The sequence below is a fragment of the Plectropomus leopardus genome, chromosome 1, assembly GCF_026936395.1.
Source record: "Plectropomus leopardus strain MGB_pleo_1.0 chromosome 1, ASM2693639v1, whole genome shotgun sequence".
Classification (NCBI taxonomy): domain Eukaryota; kingdom Metazoa; phylum Chordata; class Actinopteri; order Perciformes; family Serranidae; genus Plectropomus; species Plectropomus leopardus.
This window is the reverse complement of record NC_142176.1, coordinates 42,362,369-42,383,860: the sequence shown is the minus strand read 5'-3', so window position 1 is coordinate 42,383,860 and position 21,492 is coordinate 42,362,369. Positions and strand designations below refer to the sequence as shown.

At 40.0% G+C, this 21,492-nt stretch overlaps 2 protein-coding genes across 2 annotated transcripts; both read left to right on the top strand.

Annotated features, from left to right (window-relative positions):
- Positions 1-364: 364 nt before the first annotated feature.
- ptpmt1 (protein tyrosine phosphatase mitochondrial 1) lies at positions 365-5,214 on the top strand. The gene is made up of 4 exons (XM_042486986.2): positions 365-725; positions 2,191-2,271; positions 2,990-3,181; positions 4,658-5,214. Exons 1-4 carry the CDS (start codon positions 579-581, stop codon positions 4,784-4,786), a joined length of 549 nt encoding a protein of 182 aa, XP_042342920.1. The 5' UTR covers positions 365-578; the 3' UTR covers positions 4,787-5,214.
- A 924-nt stretch (positions 5,215-6,138) lies between these two features.
- ndufs3 (NADH:ubiquinone oxidoreductase core subunit S3) lies at positions 6,139-21,492 on the top strand. Its single transcript, XM_042485061.2, has 7 exons — positions 6,139-6,275; positions 10,809-10,874; positions 14,965-15,062; positions 18,984-19,133; positions 19,819-19,944; positions 20,077-20,196; positions 21,199-21,492. Exons 1-7 carry the CDS (start codon positions 6,221-6,223, stop codon positions 21,367-21,369), a joined length of 786 nt encoding a protein of 261 aa, XP_042340995.2. The 5' UTR covers positions 6,139-6,220; the 3' UTR covers positions 21,370-21,492.

Below are 21,492 nucleotides of genomic sequence, written 5' to 3'. Positions count from 1 at the left end.
CAGGTAATTTTCTGTCTGTTGGCAAATATATTATTTTTTGTATCATATTTTATAAACTATTCTTAGTTTTTATTAAAAAATCTATCTAATCTAAATAGTTACCAAAGCTGTCTGATAAATATAGTGTAGTAAAAATACCTTTCCTCTGAAATGTGGTGAAGTAAAGTCTGAAGTGTCATTGAAGGAAAATATGATGTGAAGTACAGTAATTGAGTAAATGTACTTAGTTACATTCCACCACTGATTACTACACAGGTGTGCCTTTGGGTGGTCACAATCAGGTCATAATTAAAGCCTATATATATTTTGAAATGACGTTCATCAGGATTTCACATGAGGTCACGGATTTTATTATGAAGGATTCGCTCCGGAAGTCCTAATGTTACCGCCGGGGGAGGAACTTCGAATTCACTCGAAGAAGAAGTCATGCAGTCCAGCTGACCGGTCAGGGGGAAACCCAATGTAGTACATCCATGAGGGAAACACACCACGGACGGCAACAGCACGCAGGAAAGAAAACCTGTTAGACGGCGGAAGAGAAGTTTTCGTATATACGTTATCCCACGGTACCGTGAGCCATGTCCGGAGCGTTGGCGAGACTGCTCTTCTACCCGACGTTAGCCTATAATGTTGTCATGGAGAAGGTGTCCTCGAGACGGTGGTTTGACCGAGTGGACGAGACGGTGATCCTCGGAGCGCTGCCGTTCAGATCCATCACCAAACAGGTCACACTCTCTAACATCGAACACCGGAGGCAGGAAGTACTCACTGCAGTAGAAGTACTAACGTCACACTGCAAATGCTCAGTACAAATTGAAGTCCATATATTCAAAAACTTCCAGAAGTGAACCTATGGAGAGCATGATATGCTTATGATGCAGAACTTACACTCACATAAAGTAACATGTAGAGTAATTAAAATTGTCCCACACTGACAAAATACAACATTAAAGTGTTCTTTCATGTTGACAACAATAAAGTAATATCATAATAATGCCATATTCTTAAACACATTTAAAGAAGCCCATCTGCTCCTAATATAATTTAATTTTGTTATATGTATTTGTTTATCTGAAAACTTACAACTGAGGTAGGATTACTGTGGAGAATATTTTTGGTCATAATTCAAATTAAAAGTCCAAATAGGAAATTAAAACAGATAACATTAAAAAGATTACTACTACTAATATTTTACTTACTACTTTTTTATTTTCCTTTTTCTTTATAAGTTTAATTATGGCATGATTATTCCTACTGTGTAGTAAAATAATATCTTTATTTCTTAATTTTAAGTAATTCTGTCTTTTACAGTAATTGCTGCTTGTATAAAACATACATAACATAGTAGTAGTATTTTATTCAGTCATCATACATAATACAATAAACTCAAACAGTTTCGTCAGTATAAATTAAAACAACAGTCTGCGTAAGATGTAGTGACTGAACAGGCTTAGGCAGAAGCAAAATGCTTTTTTAAGCCTAACCAACATACTCATCAATTTAAGCTGCTCTTCAGAATGAAGAGAAGAAAGACAACAAAAACTTCTTCACGTTTGTAACCTTCAAAAATTTCTTCTTCTTTTGAAAACCAGAAGTGAATTAAACATTTCTAAACGTTTACTTGCATCATTCCATAATTTGACCCTAATAATAGAGATGCACCTCCTTTCAGTTCCCTTTTTAGCTTTTTGTGCAGTAAACTTATAAACACCTCTCAGGTCATATTTGCTCCCCCATATCGAAAAGAACTTTTGGACAGAGTCTGGGAGTGACATTGATTTTGCTTTGAACATTATTTGCATTATTTTATAATAAAACAAGTCATTAAATTTCATAACATGATAATTTAGAAAGAGTGGATTTGTGTGAACAAAATAATCAGTTTTGTTAATGATTGTATGACTCGTTTTTGTAGAACGAGTATTGAGTTTGTAGTTGTTTTAAAGGTATGTGTACTTACAAGTGAGGGCCAGACAGTTCAAACACAGTACTGCTGCTACTCAGAATGCTGGGTATGGTAGTCCTAAGCTCAACTCTTGAATCATGAAATAAACTGGTCATTGTAAACTGTTAAAATCATATGTTTGGAAGTTATTGTAATTTCTTAACACATAATGTTTTTCATCCCTAAATAAAAAAAGTCTATGTATATGGTATTTAAATTGATGGCTGCCGTTTCTTGTGTTGCAGCTGGTGGAAGCAGAAAATGTTCGAGGCGTTATCACCATGAATGAGGAGTATGAGACCAAATATTTCTGCAACTCAGCTGAGGTGAGTTCACTTCCCGTAGTGTTTCTATTCAGAAGGTTCAGCAGGATTCAGCCAGTCGAACATCCTGTGTGTGGAACAGAAGATCCAAGAAGGATCCAGCAACAAGTTGTTCTGCAGAAAGTTGAATTATTGTGACGTGACTGACCGCAAACTAAATTCAGTTTGTCCTGTCCTTATAAAACCTACTGATAAAATCAGAGAGGAGTAATCTCTAAGTGATCATCTCAGTTTTTTTCGCAGACATTTCTTTTGCGAAATGCATGTTTCTTTCAGATTATGTAAAAATAACAGAGCGTTTTTTTTAAACTACATGTTCAAAATAAAAAAATTATTCAAGCAACAGAGCAATTAGTGATCAAAGTTCTGAGTTCCTGCTTCTGAAATGTGAGGATTTTCTGCTTTTCTTTGCCATTTTTATGAAGGACCTGAATATATTTGGTTTTGAGACTGTTGGTTGTACAAAACAAATAATCTCAGAGAAATCTGTGTAATTGTTACAGACATATTACACCATTTCTTTGGCATTAACTGACAAAAATGATGAACAGATTAATCTATAATGAACATAATTGTTGGGTTCGGCCTACGATTGATGCTGCTTCAATCGGAACACCAGACTGCTGAGCACCAGCAGCTGATTTCTCACAGTGTGATCTGAGCTCAGGTTGTCTTTTTCACTTGGCTGTGTTGTGTGTGTTGTGTGTGATGGTGGTGTCAGGAGTGGCGGGCTGCCGGGGTGGAGCAGCTGAGGCTGAGCACGGTCGACCTCACCGGCGTCCCCAGCCTGGAGAACCTGTGCCGAGGAGTGAATTTTGCTCTGCAGCACAGAGAGCGGGGGAGCAGCGTGTACGTGCACTGCAAGGCCGGACGCTCCCGCAGTGCCACACTGGCTGCTGCGTACCTCATTCGGGTTAGTACCTAACTTGGCGGCGGGGGAAAAGGGGGTGCTTCGTTTTTGTCAAGTTTATAACTATGAAGGACTGAAACTGACAACATTTGAAATAAATAAATGTGTCAATAAATCAAAATGACAATATTTATTACATTTTCCATTTTATTTATCAATTTATTCATTTTCCCATTTCATTTATCAGTTTATTCATTTTCATATTTATTTGCTTATTTATTTATGTATTATTTTCTACTTTGCATAAATTCCCCTGTTATTTATTCTTCTATTTTATTTTCCATTTTCCATTTCTATTTATTCATTTTTAAATTTATTTATTTGTGTAACTATTTATGTTTTATTTTATTTTTATCCAGATGCTGTGTGAAACATAAAAGCAGAACGCAGTGCTTTTCAAATTGTTTTTGACCTATATTAAGTCTGATGTCAGCAACACATTCCAAAAGAGTTGGGACAGGACATGTTTCCCACTGTGTGACATTACCTTTTTGTTTGACAACACACAGTAAGTCAAAAAAAGGAGGAACTACCAAAAAACAGCTGTATTAAAGATCCAACTCCAGGAACTCAGGTTGGTTTGAAAAGCATTAAGGCCTTTAATTCATAGGGCTAGAAACATTAAAAATGCACCAACGTGCATCAGCTTGCACCTTCCTCAGGGTGTAGTGACACACTGAGACAAAGACAGTGATTATAGTTACAGTCAGCACTGCATACCTGCAGCAGTGACTGCAACTAAAATCACTCTCTTTGTCTCTTCCAGTGCTGTTCCCACTTTGAGACCTCAAAGCACATGAACACAAAGATGTTAGAAAAACGACTTCCCAACTTGGAAACTACAACCTTCTGACATCACATGAACGCAGAATCAGCCTCGGCCCTTACGTGCAGAGAGTTCTTCAGATTCTCTGAAACATTTGATGATGTTGTGAATTGTAGATGCTGAATTCCTTCCAACGGTGCATTAGGAAATGTTCTTAAACTGTTGAACTATTTTCACATACACTTTTTCACTAACTGGGGAATCTCACCCAATCTTTGCCTGTGAACAACCGAATCTTTCAAGGATGCCCCCTTTAAAAGCTACTGATGATCCTATCACCTGTTAGCAATCAGCCTGTTCACCAGTGCAATGTTCCAGGTGATTTTTGAGTGTTCCACAACTTTCCCAGACTGTTGTTGTTCCTATCCGAACTTTTTAGGAACATGTTGCAGGCATTTTATCTAGAATGTAAATATTAATGTAAAACAATGCAGTTGATCAGTTTGAACTTTAATTATCTCACCTATGTATTATATTTCAATAAATATAGCTCAAAAAATCATTGCATTTTATTTTAATGTATGTTTAGCACAGCATCCCAACTTTTTAGGAATTGAGGTTGTGCAAAACTGATTTGCTGAAACTTGCTCCGATCAGTCAGACAGTGAAAAGCAGCTCTGTTGATTTTGACATTTGCACTTTTCTTTTGACAGTTACACTGCATGACTCCAGAGGAAGCCTGTCAGAAGCTGGCGTCTATTCGCCCACACATCCTGGTGCGCTCGGCTCAGCTGGACATGCTGAGGAAATACTACCAGCAGGTGTGTGAGCGGTCCAGCTGAGAGCGCAGGACGGCAGCTCAGACCTCATTCTGCTCCCACAGCTGCTGGATCAGTGGACCCGGAGCCTTGGACAATCCTCCACGTCAGAATGTTTACCCACTGAAGAAAATGCCAAACCACTTGAATTTCCCCCAACATTTTGAACTCAAATCCTCAAGGTTTTACTGGGAAATAGCAAAGTTTTAGAAGGTAATTCACAAGTTGTCAGTTAGCAAAAATGGCAGTTTCTACAAGTAATATTATCATTATATTTAATAACCTTTATTACATAAAACATATTTTCTTTAACTCTTTGACTACCTGTTTGCTTGCTTTTGATTGAAACATAAATGTAAAACACGTAAATGAAATCTCTCTCTTAAATATCTGAACCGTAATGAAGTAATGAAATTCTTTCATTAAAGCCACAAGTGGCATGAACAGCGTGATATCTGGTATCTAAGGAATGTCTGTGTCTGCATTGGAGTGTTTTTGAATGAAGACTCGTGGGGATGAAGATGTTAAATGATTTTGCACGTTCTTAAAAATATAGAAACGGACTGCTGAATCAACCTTAGGTGTCAGTGAGGCCAACTTTTGTCACAATTCAGTGATGTGCTAAAAAGATTTCGGCTCTGCTGGACAGTTTGGTGATTATTGCAATTTATTGAAGTTTGGCATGTGAAATGTCTGCAAATATAGGTTTATTATAATAAGTCACGCTAACTTTATGCAGTTATTACAAAAGTTTATGCATCAACTGAGTCATAACTCTAGAGGATCTCTAGCTCAGACAAAGCATCTGCTATTGAACTCAAAGACAAATGTTTGATAATGTGTAATTGACATATTAAAATTTCTTTGATGACTTTAGATCAAGAATGTCTGTAGATTATCTTGCCAAAGTTTCAGGATTATTGGCCCAGCAGTCTGGGACAAGTTTGTGAAAGTCTGATTAAGAGAAAATTGCGAAAAAGTCACAAAATTTGACATTTTTAAAGCATAAGACCGTTGGAGCAAAGGTGCAGATGAATTTAGAGATTAATATGGTGAAATAATTTTGACTCTAAGCCAAGCTGTTGTTGAAATGACTGCTGAGGTCTGTGAGAGTGAGTGCTTGTTTAACCAAATAGTGTTTCCAACACCATATAAACAACACTTTGTTGACACAACAGTGTCACAGCATTGAGGCCGACAGGTGCCGACCACAGACTGTATATTAACATATTTCTATGTGGCATATATAAAGAATATATATATTCTCTCCCATATATGTTTATATACAGTCTATGGTACAGACTAAGATCTAAAGACCTCTGCAACCACAGTGAGGCAGCAAACGCGCCAAGTAGTCCATTAAAAGGCAACAGACGAGGAAGAATGTCCTCCCTGCTGTTCTCCTCCTGGCCTTTAGGAGGCGACACTCAAACAGTCAAATACTTGTAGCGAACAAACATGGCGGCGTCGTTGGTGCGGTTTGTCCGCGGAGGTCTTGGAAGGAGTTATAACCGTAAGTTGTCTTGGGACTAATTTTAATTTTAAACACACTGTCTGCGGCAGGCGTCCGTATAAGTTTGTGTGCGTTTATCTGCCACTAAAAACGCCATCGTGTCATTTTCAACCGTCTGCTGTGTCAGGTTTGACCTTCGAGCTAGCTAATGCTAACGTTAGCCTGTGTAAAAGATGGACGGTTCGAGTTGTTTCTGTGTGACGGATGAGTTTAGACCGTGACACACAGAAATGTAGTGAGAGGATGTAGGAAGAATGTTTTTGCTTTATATTCTTGGCGTATCGTTCACATTGCTCAAGTCGCTCTGCAGCTCTGTAGAATCAGTCGACAGAGTTACAGCCTCGTTGGACGGAATTCGTGTTTTTGGCTCTCGTGTACAGCTACAGACCCACGCTTTAAAACAAAGACAACATAAACATCCCACTGTTGTGTAAAATCACAGGTATAAATTTAGATCAGTTTATTTGTAAACAATAACAGCTGCAAAGAGGAAAACAAAAACGAAAAATAAATAAATAAATAAAATTTCCCCATTAACATTTTACAGAAAAATACAACAAAAGATAAATGACAACAAAGCTTACAAAGTAATCAGTCAGTAAACAGTAATTAATTTTTTTTTAAAAAACAAGGACATAAAACACAATACAAAGTGGAAAGGAAAAAGGGTAAAAATAACACCATGAATTAAATGTAATGATATTTTCTTTTTTTTTTTTTATAAACATGATGAACTCTTTATAATGTGTACTGTATCATTCCATATTTGCACATTGAGTTATCTGAAAGAAGACTGACAGTGTATTGTTTTGTAAAATGGAAGGTGAAGCTCATCATCCTGTCTAGTATTATATGAGTGAATCTGTGGATTAAATATAAAGAAATTGCTATAGGATGATGGTATACAAGAAGGTAAAAACATATTTTTATATATAAACACACATATGTGATGATTTCTGTCATATACTGAGAGAATGTTCAGTTTCCTGAAAAGTGGAACAGAGGACTCATTAGAGGATGAGAGAGTGGCCAATCTTACAAGTTGTTTTTGCAGCCAATAAAGTTTATGAAGACTGGAGAGGGATGTTATTCCCCAAACAATAATACTATAAATCAAATAGGGTTAAATCATGGAATATTGTAAAGTTAATAAACAAGAAACATTTACCAAACTAAGCTCCAATACAGTGGGAGAAATACGTATTTAACAATTTTTTTTCCCCCAATAAATGTATTTCTAATGCATGTAACATTTCAATTAATAAAAAAGTTATGGGCAATAAAGTGGAATGACATAGGAACAAAGTATGAACACACTAGGGCTGCACTTAACAATTTTTTAAAAATCAATTTAAGCTATCAATTAATTTTTTTAAATTGATCTGACTAATTTTTTTTTTATTACTTGATAATTATATAAACAAATTTACAGAAAATAACATTTTAAAACTTGTCATACACTGCAGGGCGTTATTCCCCAACAAAAAATAGCTCAGTCTTAACTGGTAATCTGTGTTTTAAAGTCTTACATAAAGTCTCTTCAAATTAGCACAAGAGCTTGTTCCACACAAGTAAAAGGAATGTAGTGCAATCTACATTTAGCAATCCAACAGCAAAATAAATAAAACAATGTAAAATTCAAGTCACTTAACAAAACAGTTACTCTATTACAGTAACAAACCGCAGATCTAGCAGTCCAACAAAACATCTTACAGTAAAATTAGTGCAATTTGAATAACGCTAAAAGTTTTCTCTAACATAAATAATTGTAACCAGCCTTAACTGGGCTTTAAAGGCATATCGCTGCCTGCTGATATGAGTGCTGTATTTTCATATTTATAAGCACATATTCCTCTCATTTATGAAGTCATGCAAGCTCCTGCACAGCTGACAAGCCAGTGGCATTTACAGTGCCTGTAAATGTTTCAAAATAAAATGCATTGTATCAGCAACTGATGACATTCTGTCCACGGAGACACAGTCAGACAGCTTTTGTTTTGAAAGGGAAGCAAGGAAGTTGAGGTAAAACAAACATATTTGTATACAGAGAGAGACTTTAAACTGCAGTATAAAGTGGTAGAGTCAACAAACGTGAGCATCATGCATAAAAAAACGTCAAGCCACCGTTTCTCTAGATGTGCTGCAGCTGACAAGCGCTGACGGGCGAACAGTGTGCACGCTCTAACTTGATACACAAGCACCAAAACAAAAAACAACACGCTACACGCTGCTCACGCTCTCGTGAGGCGCGCTGTGTGAAACGGTGCGATGCGGTGACGCACGTTATGTGAATCGACGTATTCACGTAATCGATCGCGATTAGTTCGAGGTGGGGTGGCCAAGATGGCGACCTCGACATGTGCTGCTGACGCCACCGTGTAGACAAACCTCAATTTATGCCTGAAAACAGCAACCAGCTCAACAAGTAACTGAAGTGCCGCTGTACAGGGAGTCAGTTACCTACACCTGCAGCTGGGAAAACTGAAATGCCAGGTCCTTCTGGAGGCCATGCGGCTACTGCCATGGCTGAAAGAAGGAAGTACAAAGAAAAAGGGAAAAAGGTGATGAACAAACAAATCCCTCTTGAGGAACACCCTCTAACTGAAATTACCAACGGAATTTCCTTTGGCGCCGAAAAAGACTTGGAGGTGATTACCACTGCCGCTCACATGCACTGCTATGCACACCTGGACGGAGGGGAGGGGACCCCTCACCTGAGGCCGACTCTCCGATACACGCTCCGGCTGCTAAGCGGTGGAGATCTGAGCCAGCCCTTGTCGAGTTGCAAGACAACATTGTGAGACTGCTGGTGGACAAAATAAACGAAAGGGCAGATGGCATAGAGAAGAGGGCAGACGGTTTGGAGACGCTGATTAAACAAAATACTGAAAGTATCAACGCACTGAAAGAAAGCGCTGAAATTTTATTTAAAGAGCTCCAAGATGTGAAAACTGAAGTAACGACATTAAAAACCTTTGTCACCACTCATGAGAAAAGGCTCGCAGAGCTGGAGGATAAGGAGAACGAGGAAAGCGGTACCAGAGGAGATGGAACCTGAGGCTGTACGCTTTGAAAGAACAGGAGGGAGAAGACCTCAAACAGCGTGTGATTGAAATCTGCCGTGCCATCGCTCCGGGCCTCGGTGACTATCTGCAGCTCCACATCGACATCACCCACAGGATCGGATGGAGAGACAGAGACAGAGAGAGGATACATCCATGGATCATCAGGTTTACATCCAGATCAGTCAAAAAATTCATCTGGAAGAATGCAAAGGGATCAGAATACCTCGCGTCCAGGAAGCTGAGGTTTTAAGAAGACAACTAAGGACAAGGAGACTGGAAACAGATTGTGATCTGAGATTTAAGCGGCACGAGGAGAAGGCAAGAAAGCCTTTTTTGTCAGAGCCAAAGCCTTAATTGATAGGAGAGAGCTGCGGGCATAGAAGGTATGCATGTCGGCGTCATGCTGGCAGTCAATTAAGTTAAGCTTTTGAAGCAAGGCAGCGCCTGGCACAGCAGTATTTTGGTTGCATTTTTGACAGTTAGGCCTATACATGTATATGTCTTTATGGTACATGTTTTCCTCAGTTTTGAGGTGGAAAATTTTGGTTAATTAATTCTTTATTTGAAGGAAAGTGTCTTTATCAGTGTGCTCAATCAATGTTAAGGGTATCAGAGATATATTTAAAAGAAAAGCATTTTTTTGTTTTGTTTAGAGGTTTAAGGCTGATTTTTTACTTTATACAAGAAACAAGAAACATTAAAATCTGACTATAATTTCTGGAAGAGTCAATGGGGTGATAATATGGATGTTATACGGAACCAATGCATCCACAGGTGTTGCAATTTTGAGAGGACAGTTTAGTGGTAATGTTTTGAAAAGCAGAGCACATGACTATGGAAGATGGTTACTTTTAGTGCTGGAGAAAAGGGATGTGTGTTAATCATGGATAACATTTATGCTACAAATAACAGTTCACAGAATAGAGCACTGTTTCAGGAGTTTGAAGAGAACATATCTAGTTTAATAAATATATTTCCTAATGTAAAGCTAACTTTAGGAGGAGATTGGAACTCCATAAAAGATCCTCTACTAGATTGTATTACACTGAGACCAATAAGAGCCAACTGTACTGCTGAATTTGACAACCTATGCCTAAATCTGAAGTGTTTTGACATATGGAGACATAGGAATCCAGACAAAATGCAATTCACTTGGTGCACTAAAGATATGTCCAAACAGTCAAGGACTGACTTCTGGCTAATATCTAGAGATCTAGAAAACCAAGTTTTTAAATTTAAAGTATGTAATATTCTGTGTGCCTGCTACAGTTTGAACAGAAGTTTGAACAGGTTTTGTTCAGGGTGTGATGGTCTGCCGTGATACTACCTAACTGTTTCCTCACTTTGGAGGAGTATGAGTCCTAAATGGAGGCTGGCACCAAAGATTTTTGCTGCTTTGCTGAGTCATCAGCAGCAAGTTTGTAATCATTTTTCACTTCTCTCCTTCCTCCTGTTATTTCTTTTCTAGTTGCCAGGAGTTCGTGTCTCCTCCAGCAGCAGACCAGGCTGCAGAGCTCTACCACCGAGACCAGCCGTAAGTACACGCTGACTGAACCAGCAAGAGGCCAGAGGTGGAACAAGTACTCAGTTGTAGCAATACCACAGTGTAGAAATACTTGGTTACAAGTCAAATTCCTTCACTCAAAAACATACTCAAGTAAACGTACAAGAGTATTGGCATCAAAATCCATCCATCCATTTTCTTCTGCTTATCCTGCTACATTTTTTTGGTGTTAAAGGAGGAGTTGAGGAGTCTCACAGCCTGGGGAAAGAAGCTGCTCTGTAGTCTGGTGGTTCTGCAGCGGATACTTCTGTATCTTTTTCCAGATGGCAGCAGTGTGAACAGACTGTGTCTGGGTGGCTGCTGTCTTTCAATACTCTTTGGGCTCTGTGCAGACACCTCACTTCACCGAGGTCACTGATGCTCTGTAGATGGGAACCAGTGATGTTCTGGGCAGTTTTAATCACCCGCTGTAGAGCCTTCCTGTCCTGGGCCGTGCATGAACCATGCCAGTTGGTGATATTTCCGGTCAGTGTGCTTTCTATTGCTCCTCTGTAGAAGTTAACCAGGATCATGCTCTGGAATTTAGCCTTCCTAAGTTTCTGTAGGAAGTAGAGTCTTTTCTGTGTTTTTTTAACCTGGGTGGTGATGTGTGACGACCAAGACAGGTTCTCAGTAATAGTAATATCAAGGAACCTATAGCTGTTCACTTGCTCCACCTCAGCTCGGCTGATGTAGACAGGGGTGTGTGTCTTTGCCTCCTTCTTTCTAAAATCAACAATCAGCTCCTTGGTTTTACTGATGTTGAGCAGTAGGTTGTCCTCTGTGCACCACTCTGCAAGATTGTTGATTTTCTCCCGGTATGAACTCTCATCGTTGTTTGTAATACGGCTGATGATGGTGGTGTCGTCCGCATACTTCACAATACAGTTCTCCTGATGTTTGGGAGTGCAGTCATTGGTGTACATTGTGAACAGGAGGGGGCTGAGCACACAGCCCTGGGGGGCTCCGGTGTTGAGCACTAATGTGGAGGAGGTGTGACTGCTAATCTGAACTCTCTGGGGTCTGCATGTAAGGAAGTCCAGTATCCAGTTGCAGAGCATTGTACTGAAGCCCAGTGTGTTGAATTTTCCAATCAGCTTCATGGGAGAGATTGTGTTGAATGCTGAGCTGAAGTCAACAAACAGCATCCTGATGTAGCTGTTCTCATTCTCCAGGTGAGTGAAGCCTGAGTGAAGAACAGTAGATATGGCGTCCTCTGTGGATCTGTTGTTTCTGAAAGCATACTGGTGAAGGTCCAGGCTGGCAGGGATGTTGTCTTTGATGTGCTAGAAAACCAGTTTCATCAGGATGGGGGTAAGAGCCACAGGGAGGTAGTCATTAAGACTAGACACAGCAGACTTTTTAGGTACAGGAATGATGTTGGCTGTCTTGAGGCAGGAGGGAACAGTCTCTTGTGACAGTGAGATGTTAAAAATGTCATTTATAATATTAACAAGCTGATCACAACAAGTTTTTAGTCCAGGAATGTTGTCAGGGCCGGCAGACTTGTTTATATTCTCTCACAGCTGCTGTGGTCACTGAGTAGACGTCACGGTTGAGTCCTGATTCAGGAGGTCAAAGCCAGTGTAAAAAGTGTTCAGTTCGTGCGGCAGCGTGGTTTCACATATGATCGGGGCGCTCCTGCTTCTGTAGCTTGTGACATTTTGGATCTGGTATCTCCTCTTTGTCTCCTTGATGCCAGCTCTCAGTCGTGCTCTGGCGATGATGTATGTCCCCTTGTCCCCTGGCTTTCTGGTTGGGGAATGATCTCACTGTGTTTGTGATCACCATGTCATCAACACATTTGCTGATATATGATGTCACAGAAGATGCATATTCAAGATTGATCTTGTTATCTTGAGTGGCAGCATCTTTAGACATCTTTAGCTGTGGCTTCATCTGTCCACACTTCAACAGTTTTAACTGTTGGTTTGACCCTCTTTATCGGTTGACAGTATGTTGGCAGGAGGAGCAGAAAAATATGATCTGATAGGCCAAAGTGAGGCCGTGGGAGGGCTTTGTAGCTGTCAGGAGTCCTTAAATATAGTCGAGTGAAAAGAACAATATTGATGGACTGGAGTGCGATAAAATGGAAATATTCAAAGAAAAGAATTAGCTCAAAATTATAGTAGTTAAGTAAATGTACTTAGTTACTTCCCACCACTGCAGTAGACTGCTATGATAAGATTGTCATTTACCAGCACTCAGAGGGTGGCTGAGCCACTGATCTCTGTCTTCACTGACTCCCCACCTTCAAGGCTTACTGTGAATGGATTCGTTAAGTTTAGTCCACTAAAAAATGTGAGTTTGGACCAATATCACACAGTTTCAGCTGACAGGTAAAAACAAACTCCTGATGGCCTCAGGATATTATCATATGCTAGAATATGTTAATATTTTTCTTGTGTTGTACAAAATGAGCAATGAGGTATGATATTTAGAGCCAGTGTTTCCTCTAGGATTTTTTTCAGCAGCGGGGGCAGGCTCTCCGGGGAGCCGTGGCGGCGTAAACAAATGACGCTTTTTAAAGGCTGAATGTAAAAATAAAAAATAATAACAAAAATTCAACAATAAAATAATAAAAACAATAAATAATAATTTCTTGATGGGGCTGTAATCAGTGGCAAAGTTTGCACCCAGGCTCAGAACAATGGACTTTTCTTGGTTTTTTGTAGAGCAGCTCTAAGGCTCTGTTGTACGGAAATTCCCCAAGAGGTGGCCCGTTGATGCTCAGCAGCATACATGCTGCAAGGTGATCCCCCTGCAGCCTGTTTCTCAAGTCAGTCTTCACCTACAAATAGAAACAATAATTTTTATTTATTTTTTTTATTTATTTTTTTCAACCCATTTAGGGTCCCAGCCTGATAGCCTGTGTTTCCCTTTATGTTTTTCTCCTCTACTCTCATCTCTCTCTCCTGCACCATCACTTTGCTCTCCTGCTCCTTCACTCGGCACTCCCCCTCCTGTACTCTGCTCTCCTTCACTTTGTTCCACTGCTCCTCCCTGTCTGTTACTTGTCTTATACGATTACATAAAACATTAACGTTAGATAATTTACACTCACGTCACATTTGATTACAAGTGTGAACATAATTTTTTACCTAACCATCATAATTTGAGTCAGTAAAAAGGCTAATGATACCTGACTAGCACCATCCTCATCAGGTGTCTTTCTCTTCTTTGAAAAATATTTGAACAAGCTCATCTGAAAATGCAGTCAGCAGTTACATCATGGCGTGTATATCGCTTAATGCTATCAATTAGTTTACTCACGTTAGCGACACTGAGTTGAGTTGGCACCGGGCCCAATTAACTTAAGCTAGGTAACCTTAGCTGGCCATCAATATTTTGCGAATGTTTATTTAACTAATAAAATCTATTATAAGTTTTCTTAAGCTAATAAGTCTACCTTTTCTCCGGTAAGTTGCACGCTATTTTCAAGCCGACACTCCTCTGACTCTCCGACCTGATGCCTGGATGCGAGTAGCTAATTAACGTCGGCACCAATAAGTTCTGTTGGGGGGTAGAGGGGGCGGTGGTATCTACCCAAAAGAGTAGATACGGAGCAAGATAGTTATCTGCCTCAGCACTCGCGACACCCAACGCAGTGCAGGACTGTGCTGTGATGCGGCGGTGGTGTATTTGCAATTTAAAAAAAAAAAAAAACAACCCAAAAAAAACGACATTTGAAGGAGCGGTGGGTAGGATTTAGGAGTGGCGGGCCGCCACTCCTAAATGAGTGTAGAGGAAACACTGAGAGCTGTTATTTGGTTTGGATTTGGAAATTAAGAGACAAATTAAAAAACAGATAAAAATCTTTAAAGAGCAGCAGACGAATATTTATCGCTCTAGATGGTCAGAAGAGTCCGCTGGAAGTACATTGAAACATCCGTAAGTGTTAAACAAGGATTTTTTCCTCAGCATAACGCGTGCTTTGCTCTGTGACTGAAACGTGATGATATGTTTAAGGAACTGGATCTCAATTGACAACATGTTGATGTCAAAGAAAACCACATCACACAAACTGGAGCACAATGAACCATGTCATACTGCAACATTTTCTCATCTGTCCTTCCTGCAGCCACCATCAGACCCAAGGATGCTGTCACTCACAACCAGCTGGCAGCGTTTGGGGAGTTCGTGGCTGAGATGTTGCCCAAATATGTCCAGCAGGTCCAGGTCAGTTCAGCTTCAGAGCACATGTTTCTCCTGAGGAGGCTGACAGGTGTTAAAGTCAGATGGGGTATTATAAACAGCTGTCCTTCCATTCAGCATTGCATCTTGGTACAACTTCTGCTTAGAGCAAGCAAAGAGTTATCAAGCATGCAGCCAAAATCAGCTGCACTCAAACCAAACACTCAGACCTTTACAGCCATACAGTTAAAAGAAAGAAGACTCCATCACTGAGGAGCCCTCACACCTCCTTCACCACTCCTCTCAGCTGCTCCCATCAGGCAGCCACTTCAGAGCACTGCTGGCCAAAAAAAGCTCTTATCTCCACTGTTGCTGCTGCAACATCCATTTTAAACGAGGCCATATAGACTGCCTTTACTTGTCAATGCAGCTGTGCACACCTGCACTTATTAATTTATAGAACAATATAGTCGTGAAAAAATTAGGACACTCCATTAATTATTCAGTTCTTTGTTAAGAAATGTTCACATATTGATGTCTACTTTTGTTTTTATTTATCTCTGGAAAAGAAAGTTTATTGCAGGTAAACAACAAAAATTAACTTTGTTTTACTCATTAAACAAAAGATATCAACAAAAATGCGTATCCTAACAGAGGAAAAAGTTAGGACACCCTACTACTATACCCTAATAGCTAATGTTCCCCCTTTTGGCCGAAATAACTTCAATGAGACACTTCTTATAGCCATATGCCAGTCTCTAACATCGGTCTGAGGAAAGTTTGCCCAACTCCTCAATGCAGAATTCTTTCAGCTGTGAGATGTTTGAGGGGTTTCTTGCATGTTAAGCCTGTTTCAAGTCACCCCACAGCATCTCAATGGGATTAAGATCTGGGCTTAGACTTGGCCATTCTAGGACTCTCCATTTCTTAGTTTTCAGCCAGTCCTTGGTGGATTTACTGGTATGTTTTGGGTCATTGTCATGTTGCAGGGTCCAGTTCTGCTTCAGCTTTAATTTTTTTACAGATGGTCTCACATGTTCCTCAAGCACCCTCTGATACACGGTAGAATTCATGGTGGATTCTGTGATGGTGAGCTGGCCAGGTCCTGCTGCAGCAAAGCATCCCCAAACCATGACACTTCCACCACCGTGCTTCACAGTTGGAATGAGGTTCCTTTCCTGGAATGCTGTATTTGGTTTAAAGCAAACATGTCCTCTGTTCTGGTGTCCAAATAATTCAATTTTAGACACATCTGTCCAAAGAACATTGTTCCAGAAGTCCCGGCCTTTGTATACGTTCTCTCTGGCAAACTTCAGTCTGGCCTTTGTGTTTTTCTTAGAGAGCAAAGGTTTCCTTCTTGCATGCCTCCCATGAATGTTTAACTTGTGCAGTCTCTTTCTGATTGTAGAGGCATGCACTTTTACATCAACAGTAGCAAGAGCCTGCTGTAGGTCCCGTTATGACATTTTAGGGTTTTTGGAGACTTCTTTTAGCATTTTGCGGCCTGCTCTTGGGGTGAACTTGCTTGGACGGCCAGACCTGGGCATGTTGGCAGTTGTTTTCAATGTCTTCCACTTGTAGACTATTTTCCAAACAGTGGAATGGCTGATTTCAAATTCTTTTGAGATCTTTTTAAATCCCTTACCAGACTCATAAGCTGCTACAATCTTCATTCTGAAGGCTTCAGACAGCTCTTTCGATCTCACCATGGTGTTCACTCTCACGTCAACAGTCAGGAGCACACTAAACTAATTGTCAGAGGTTTAAATAGGGCAAGCCTCCTTCAGAATGCTGAGTAATGATGTTCTGATCATGTGCTCCTGATGTGATACACCTGTGTGGGATTTTAGCCATTTGAAGTGGGAATAAATTTGGGGAGGTCCTAATTTATTCCTAACCAGAAATTGCATTTTTATAATATTACATTTTACAGAATGTTTTTAATTCTTCAGTTTTAATTATTTAGTTATATTACTTAAATCTCTCAGTATTATTAAAATCAATATTAAATATCTATATGTCTAAATTTGTTAAAAAAAAAAAACACACAGGCTTTCATAGAGTGTCCTAATTTTTTTCACATGACTGTACATCTTAATGCAATTTAATGTCAGTCTTTCATGGGGGTAGTGATGCTCCAAAAATGCATCCACTGATTTTTAGTCATCTCTTTCACAAAGCACAAAGCCTCTTTGCAAAGCATTTTATATTCTTAAACCAAAACTGCAAACATTTAATAATAATAATAATAAAAATACATTTTATTTGTATAGCACTCTTCATACAAGAAATGCAGCCGCAGTGCTTCACATAAAAAGACGGAAGACTAGAAAAATAAAATGAGATCAGAATATTAAATTAAGATCAGAATAATAAATTAAGATCAGAATATAAAATAAGATCAGAATTTAGGATGATGAAATATAAATGTGGTACAGAGAATTACTTTTCCCTAGCTAGTGCATAACTCAGAGTAATCTATGTAGTCTGTATTTTAACAGTAATGGGCTATTTGTCAGATAGTGTGATAGTGATAGTGTGTCATTTAAATCAGATTTTGTTTTTGTTTTTTTTGTGCTGCTTTTGGTGTCCCTGTTATTTATAAAATTAAACTAATTTACCTTTGTTACTGCTCACACATGTGGCACCGTGGCCCGCAGTCACATAAGTAAAATAATGTTTGAATGATTTACTGAACTGCTGCTATTTTTTTCATACTACACATCGCATGCCGCTATTTCGGCACCAGGCACAACTTTCTTACGATAGAGTGGCACTTATCAACATCCAGAGAAGGGAGGGGAGAAACCAAACGAAACCGAAGGCACCAGACGAAGAGAGGGAGGAGAGCTGGTATCAGGGCGAGGCTGACCCGACTTGAACAGAGAGCTGTTCCTCTACCAAGCCGTCTTCTGGCTAATGTCTGCTTGCTGGAGAAAAAGTGGATGAGATGCGATTGATTAAGGCTCATTCAGCAACGGTTTTTCAACACTGTGGCCCCTTCTGCTGAAGCACGTCTTTTCTACGATAGAGTGGCACTTATCAGCATTGGGAAAAGTTGTGTGGGGCTTGGACTGAATGCAGCAGACTGTGAAAGGATCCCCACCGACGGCATACGGCAACAAGCTGGTCGGACCAGAGGGGAGAATTGACACAAGTTCAGTCCATCCAGTGCAACAGCTTGATCCGGGATGTCAGGTGTTAACCATGTCTCTGTGAAGATGTGCGCAGAGCAGTACCAGATCCCCTGCTGCTGAGTGAGTAAAAATCACGTCTTATCTGCTTCACTCTCCTGCATTAGGCATTAAACAGAAGAAGGCTTGGTAGAGGAACAGCTCCCGCTCCGAGTCAGGCCAGCCTCAGCGTGACACCGACTTCTCTCCCTCTTTTTGTCTGGCTCTTTGTTTCGTTTCTCCCCTCCGGTCCGACCGGCTTGTTGGTGTATGCTGTCGGTATTTTATTAGACTTTATTATAACAGTAGTTTAGGTACCTTTGATTTATTGCAGAAGCTACTTTATTTGTAACTGTGGTTCATTTATGCCTTTGCATTTTAGTATTTTACAGCCGTATAGAGGAAATTTCAAAATATTGTGATACATGGGGTGCCCAGTAGGTCAGTTGGTGGAGCAGGCGCCCCATGTGCAGAGGCTGCTCCCTTGGCTCTTTGCTGCATGTCATCTCCTCTCTCTCCCCCTTTCACAATTATATGTGTTCTATCAATAGACAAAAAATCCCTAAAAATAATCGTGTTGTGTATCATTATATAGCCTAAAATATTGTGATTTTATTTTAAAGCCATATCGTCCAGTTCTGTAGTGCAGTAGAGACTTAGGTGAGAGTTGCTGCCATGCATCAAACATCAGGAACATCAGGGCGTACCTTTCTTCAGCACAGGCCTGAGAAGAGCTGTACCACTGCAGACTCAGGCAGAGTTTGTCAGTTTTCCACTGTGTGTGTTTGTGTAGGTAACCTGTTATAACGAGCTGGAGGTGATGATCCATCCAGACGGAGTGATCCCTGTGCTGACCTTCCTGAGGGACCACACCAATGCACAGTTCAGGAACATGATTGATCTGACTGCTGTCGACATCCCTACACGGCAGAACCGCTTTGAGGTAGCGCGCACACACACACACAAACACACACACACACACACAAACACACAAACACACACACACACACACACACACACACACACACACACACACACACACACACACACACACACACACACACACACACACACACACACACACACACACACCAAACAGCAGGGATGTCTCTTCACTCTCAAAGATTAGTATTGGGGCTCACCAGGGCCTTTTTTGTTTTTTTAACTGATTTGGGATCAGCTGTACTGAGCTTTATAGAGCCAACCTGATCAGTTGTTTTACGTCAGCTGTCACACAGGGGTTTTTACTCACCAAGCTTTCATGCACGCATAATGCAGCCATCTCATAATTCCAAATTAGATATTTGGAAATTTCAGTAATAACGGAGTTGCCAAGTTGTGACGTCTGCGTGAAGTTTGAAGGCTGCAGAAATGTCAGAAAGCCTGGAAAGAGTGTCAACAATTATATAAATTAAAATTATATATTTTGTTATTGACTTTTAGTAGTTGCACATTTTATTATCTGCATCTATTAGCTGAAGCCAGGAAACTTAAAACTCTAAAGCATGCCAGGCGGGTATACTAACATAGATAATGTTATTTTGAGTTGCCAACTTGACGTCGAAACTTGATAATGATCGATAACTTATAATAATGATGCGTGTGTATCTGTGTGTGCTGGTTTACAGATTGTGTACAACCTGTTGTCGCTGCGCTACAACTCTCGTCTCCGTGTTAAGACATACACAGATGAGTTGACACCAGTGGACTCTGCGGTCCCGGTGCACATGGCTGCCAACTGGTACGAGAGGGAGGTGAGTCATAATCTGCAGGTCCAATCTGGAGCATCACCACAGTGTTTCCTGAGTTCTGATGACTTTTTGGCAGCCACACAGACAACCTGAGGAAGTGTGTGTGTGTGTGTGTGCGTGTATGTGCGTGTGCAGATATGGGATATGTTTGGTGTGTTCTTCTCTAACCACCCAGACCTGAGGCGTATTCTGACAGACTACGGCTTCGAGGGTCACCCCTTCAGGAAGGACTTCCCTCTGTCAGGATATGTCGAGGTGAGCTGTTTCTGTGGCATGTCCACACAGTCTGCTTCATTCAGCTTCATCAGTGTGTGATTCATTTACAGATGTATTGGCATATTGTCAGAGAACAGAGAGGAGGGATGCAAAGCCCAGACACTTCATTCATTCATTCATTCATTCATTCATTCATTCATCAGTGTATGATCTTCAAAACAATAACAAATACCCATTATATGCTTTTTTCTCTTCTCAAACTCTGCTGGATCCTGTGATTTTTATTTATTCATTGATTCATTTATTTATTGATATTATTAGACGTAAACAAGCCTTAAAAATCATAGATAGCAGGGCTGCTCATTTAAGCCTGTTGTTTTGAAAACTGAATGCACTGCTGTAAAGAAAAGAAGTGTGCTGGTTTTATAACACAAGACAGAATGAAAGCATCATTGCAAAACCAAAGCCCCACACTAATAGTTGTACTGTATCTGCTTACCTTGTTTTTGTAATCATGGGACGCCAAAATTGGAATTTATTAATAATCACCCAGTACCAATGATCGTTTGTGCTAAAAGAGAGAATAGTCTAAAAGGCCAAAATACTTTAAGAAACTAAATAGATTTCCTTGACATTATTATTTATTAATACAGTACCCAAGTTTGGGATGTTTACTTGTCACTATAGCAGGATGCACACTTCACATTCATATTTTAATAAAAGGGGCATTTGATCAGGATGTCACAGAAAGAAAGGCCTCTCATGTAGTTTTGTTTATTTTATTTTCTCATTTGTTCTTATATTAAGACCTGACAGTTTGTGGTCTTTGAAATGTATCATGTCTAACCATGAAAACACTGAAAGGGCTTTAAATAGAATTAAAACAATAAAAAACATGAACAAGTAAAATGAGAATCTGGGACATTACATTGAGACATTGTGCAGAAGTTAAAATATAGAAATACAAAATAACATAAAATGAAACAGGTTTACAGTAAGTGTGAAATGAAAAAATTGTAATGTCAATGTTTCCCCGTGCAGGTGCGTTATGATGACGAGGTGAAGCGTGTGGTGGCAGAGCCCGTCGAGCTGTCGCAGGAGTTCAGGAAGTTTGACCTGAACACGCCCTGGGAGGTGTTCCCCGCCTACCGAGAGCCCAAAGAGGCCGCACCCAAACTGGAGGCTGGTGACGCGGCCCCTGAGAAGAAATGAGGTCCCTCTGTTTTGTCTCCATGTTCTGTCTGTTAGTGTCATTTTGGGTGTCCCTGCACCCTCAACAAACCAACCGGAATATTTATGTAAATAAAGATACTAATAAAACAACCTTCAAAAGAA

Bases quoted from the DNA above. Each gene is read 5' to 3' on its own strand.
- ptpmt1 (XM_042486986.2), top strand. From the start codon at position 579: ATGTCCGGAGCGTTGGCGAGACTGCTCTTCTACCCGACGTTAGCCTAT. The intron at 726-2,190 runs GTCACACTCTCT...CTTGTGTTGCAG, and splicing joins TCAGATCCATCACCAAACAG to CTGGTGGAAGCAGAAAATGT. The intron at 2,272-2,989 runs GTGAGTTCACTT...TGGTGGTGTCAG, and splicing joins ATTTCTGCAACTCAGCTGAG to GAGTGGCGGGCTGCCGGGGT.
- ndufs3 (XM_042485061.2), top strand. From the start codon at position 6,221: ATGGCGGCGTCGTTGGTGCGGTTTGTCCGCGGAGGTCTTGGAAGGAGT. The intron at 6,276-10,808 runs GTAAGTTGTCTT...TTTCTTTTCTAG, and splicing joins TCTTGGAAGGAGTTATAACC to TTGCCAGGAGTTCGTGTCTC. The intron at 20,197-21,198 runs GTGAGCTGTTTC...TTCCCCGTGCAG, and splicing joins CTCTGTCAGGATATGTCGAG to GTGCGTTATGATGACGAGGT.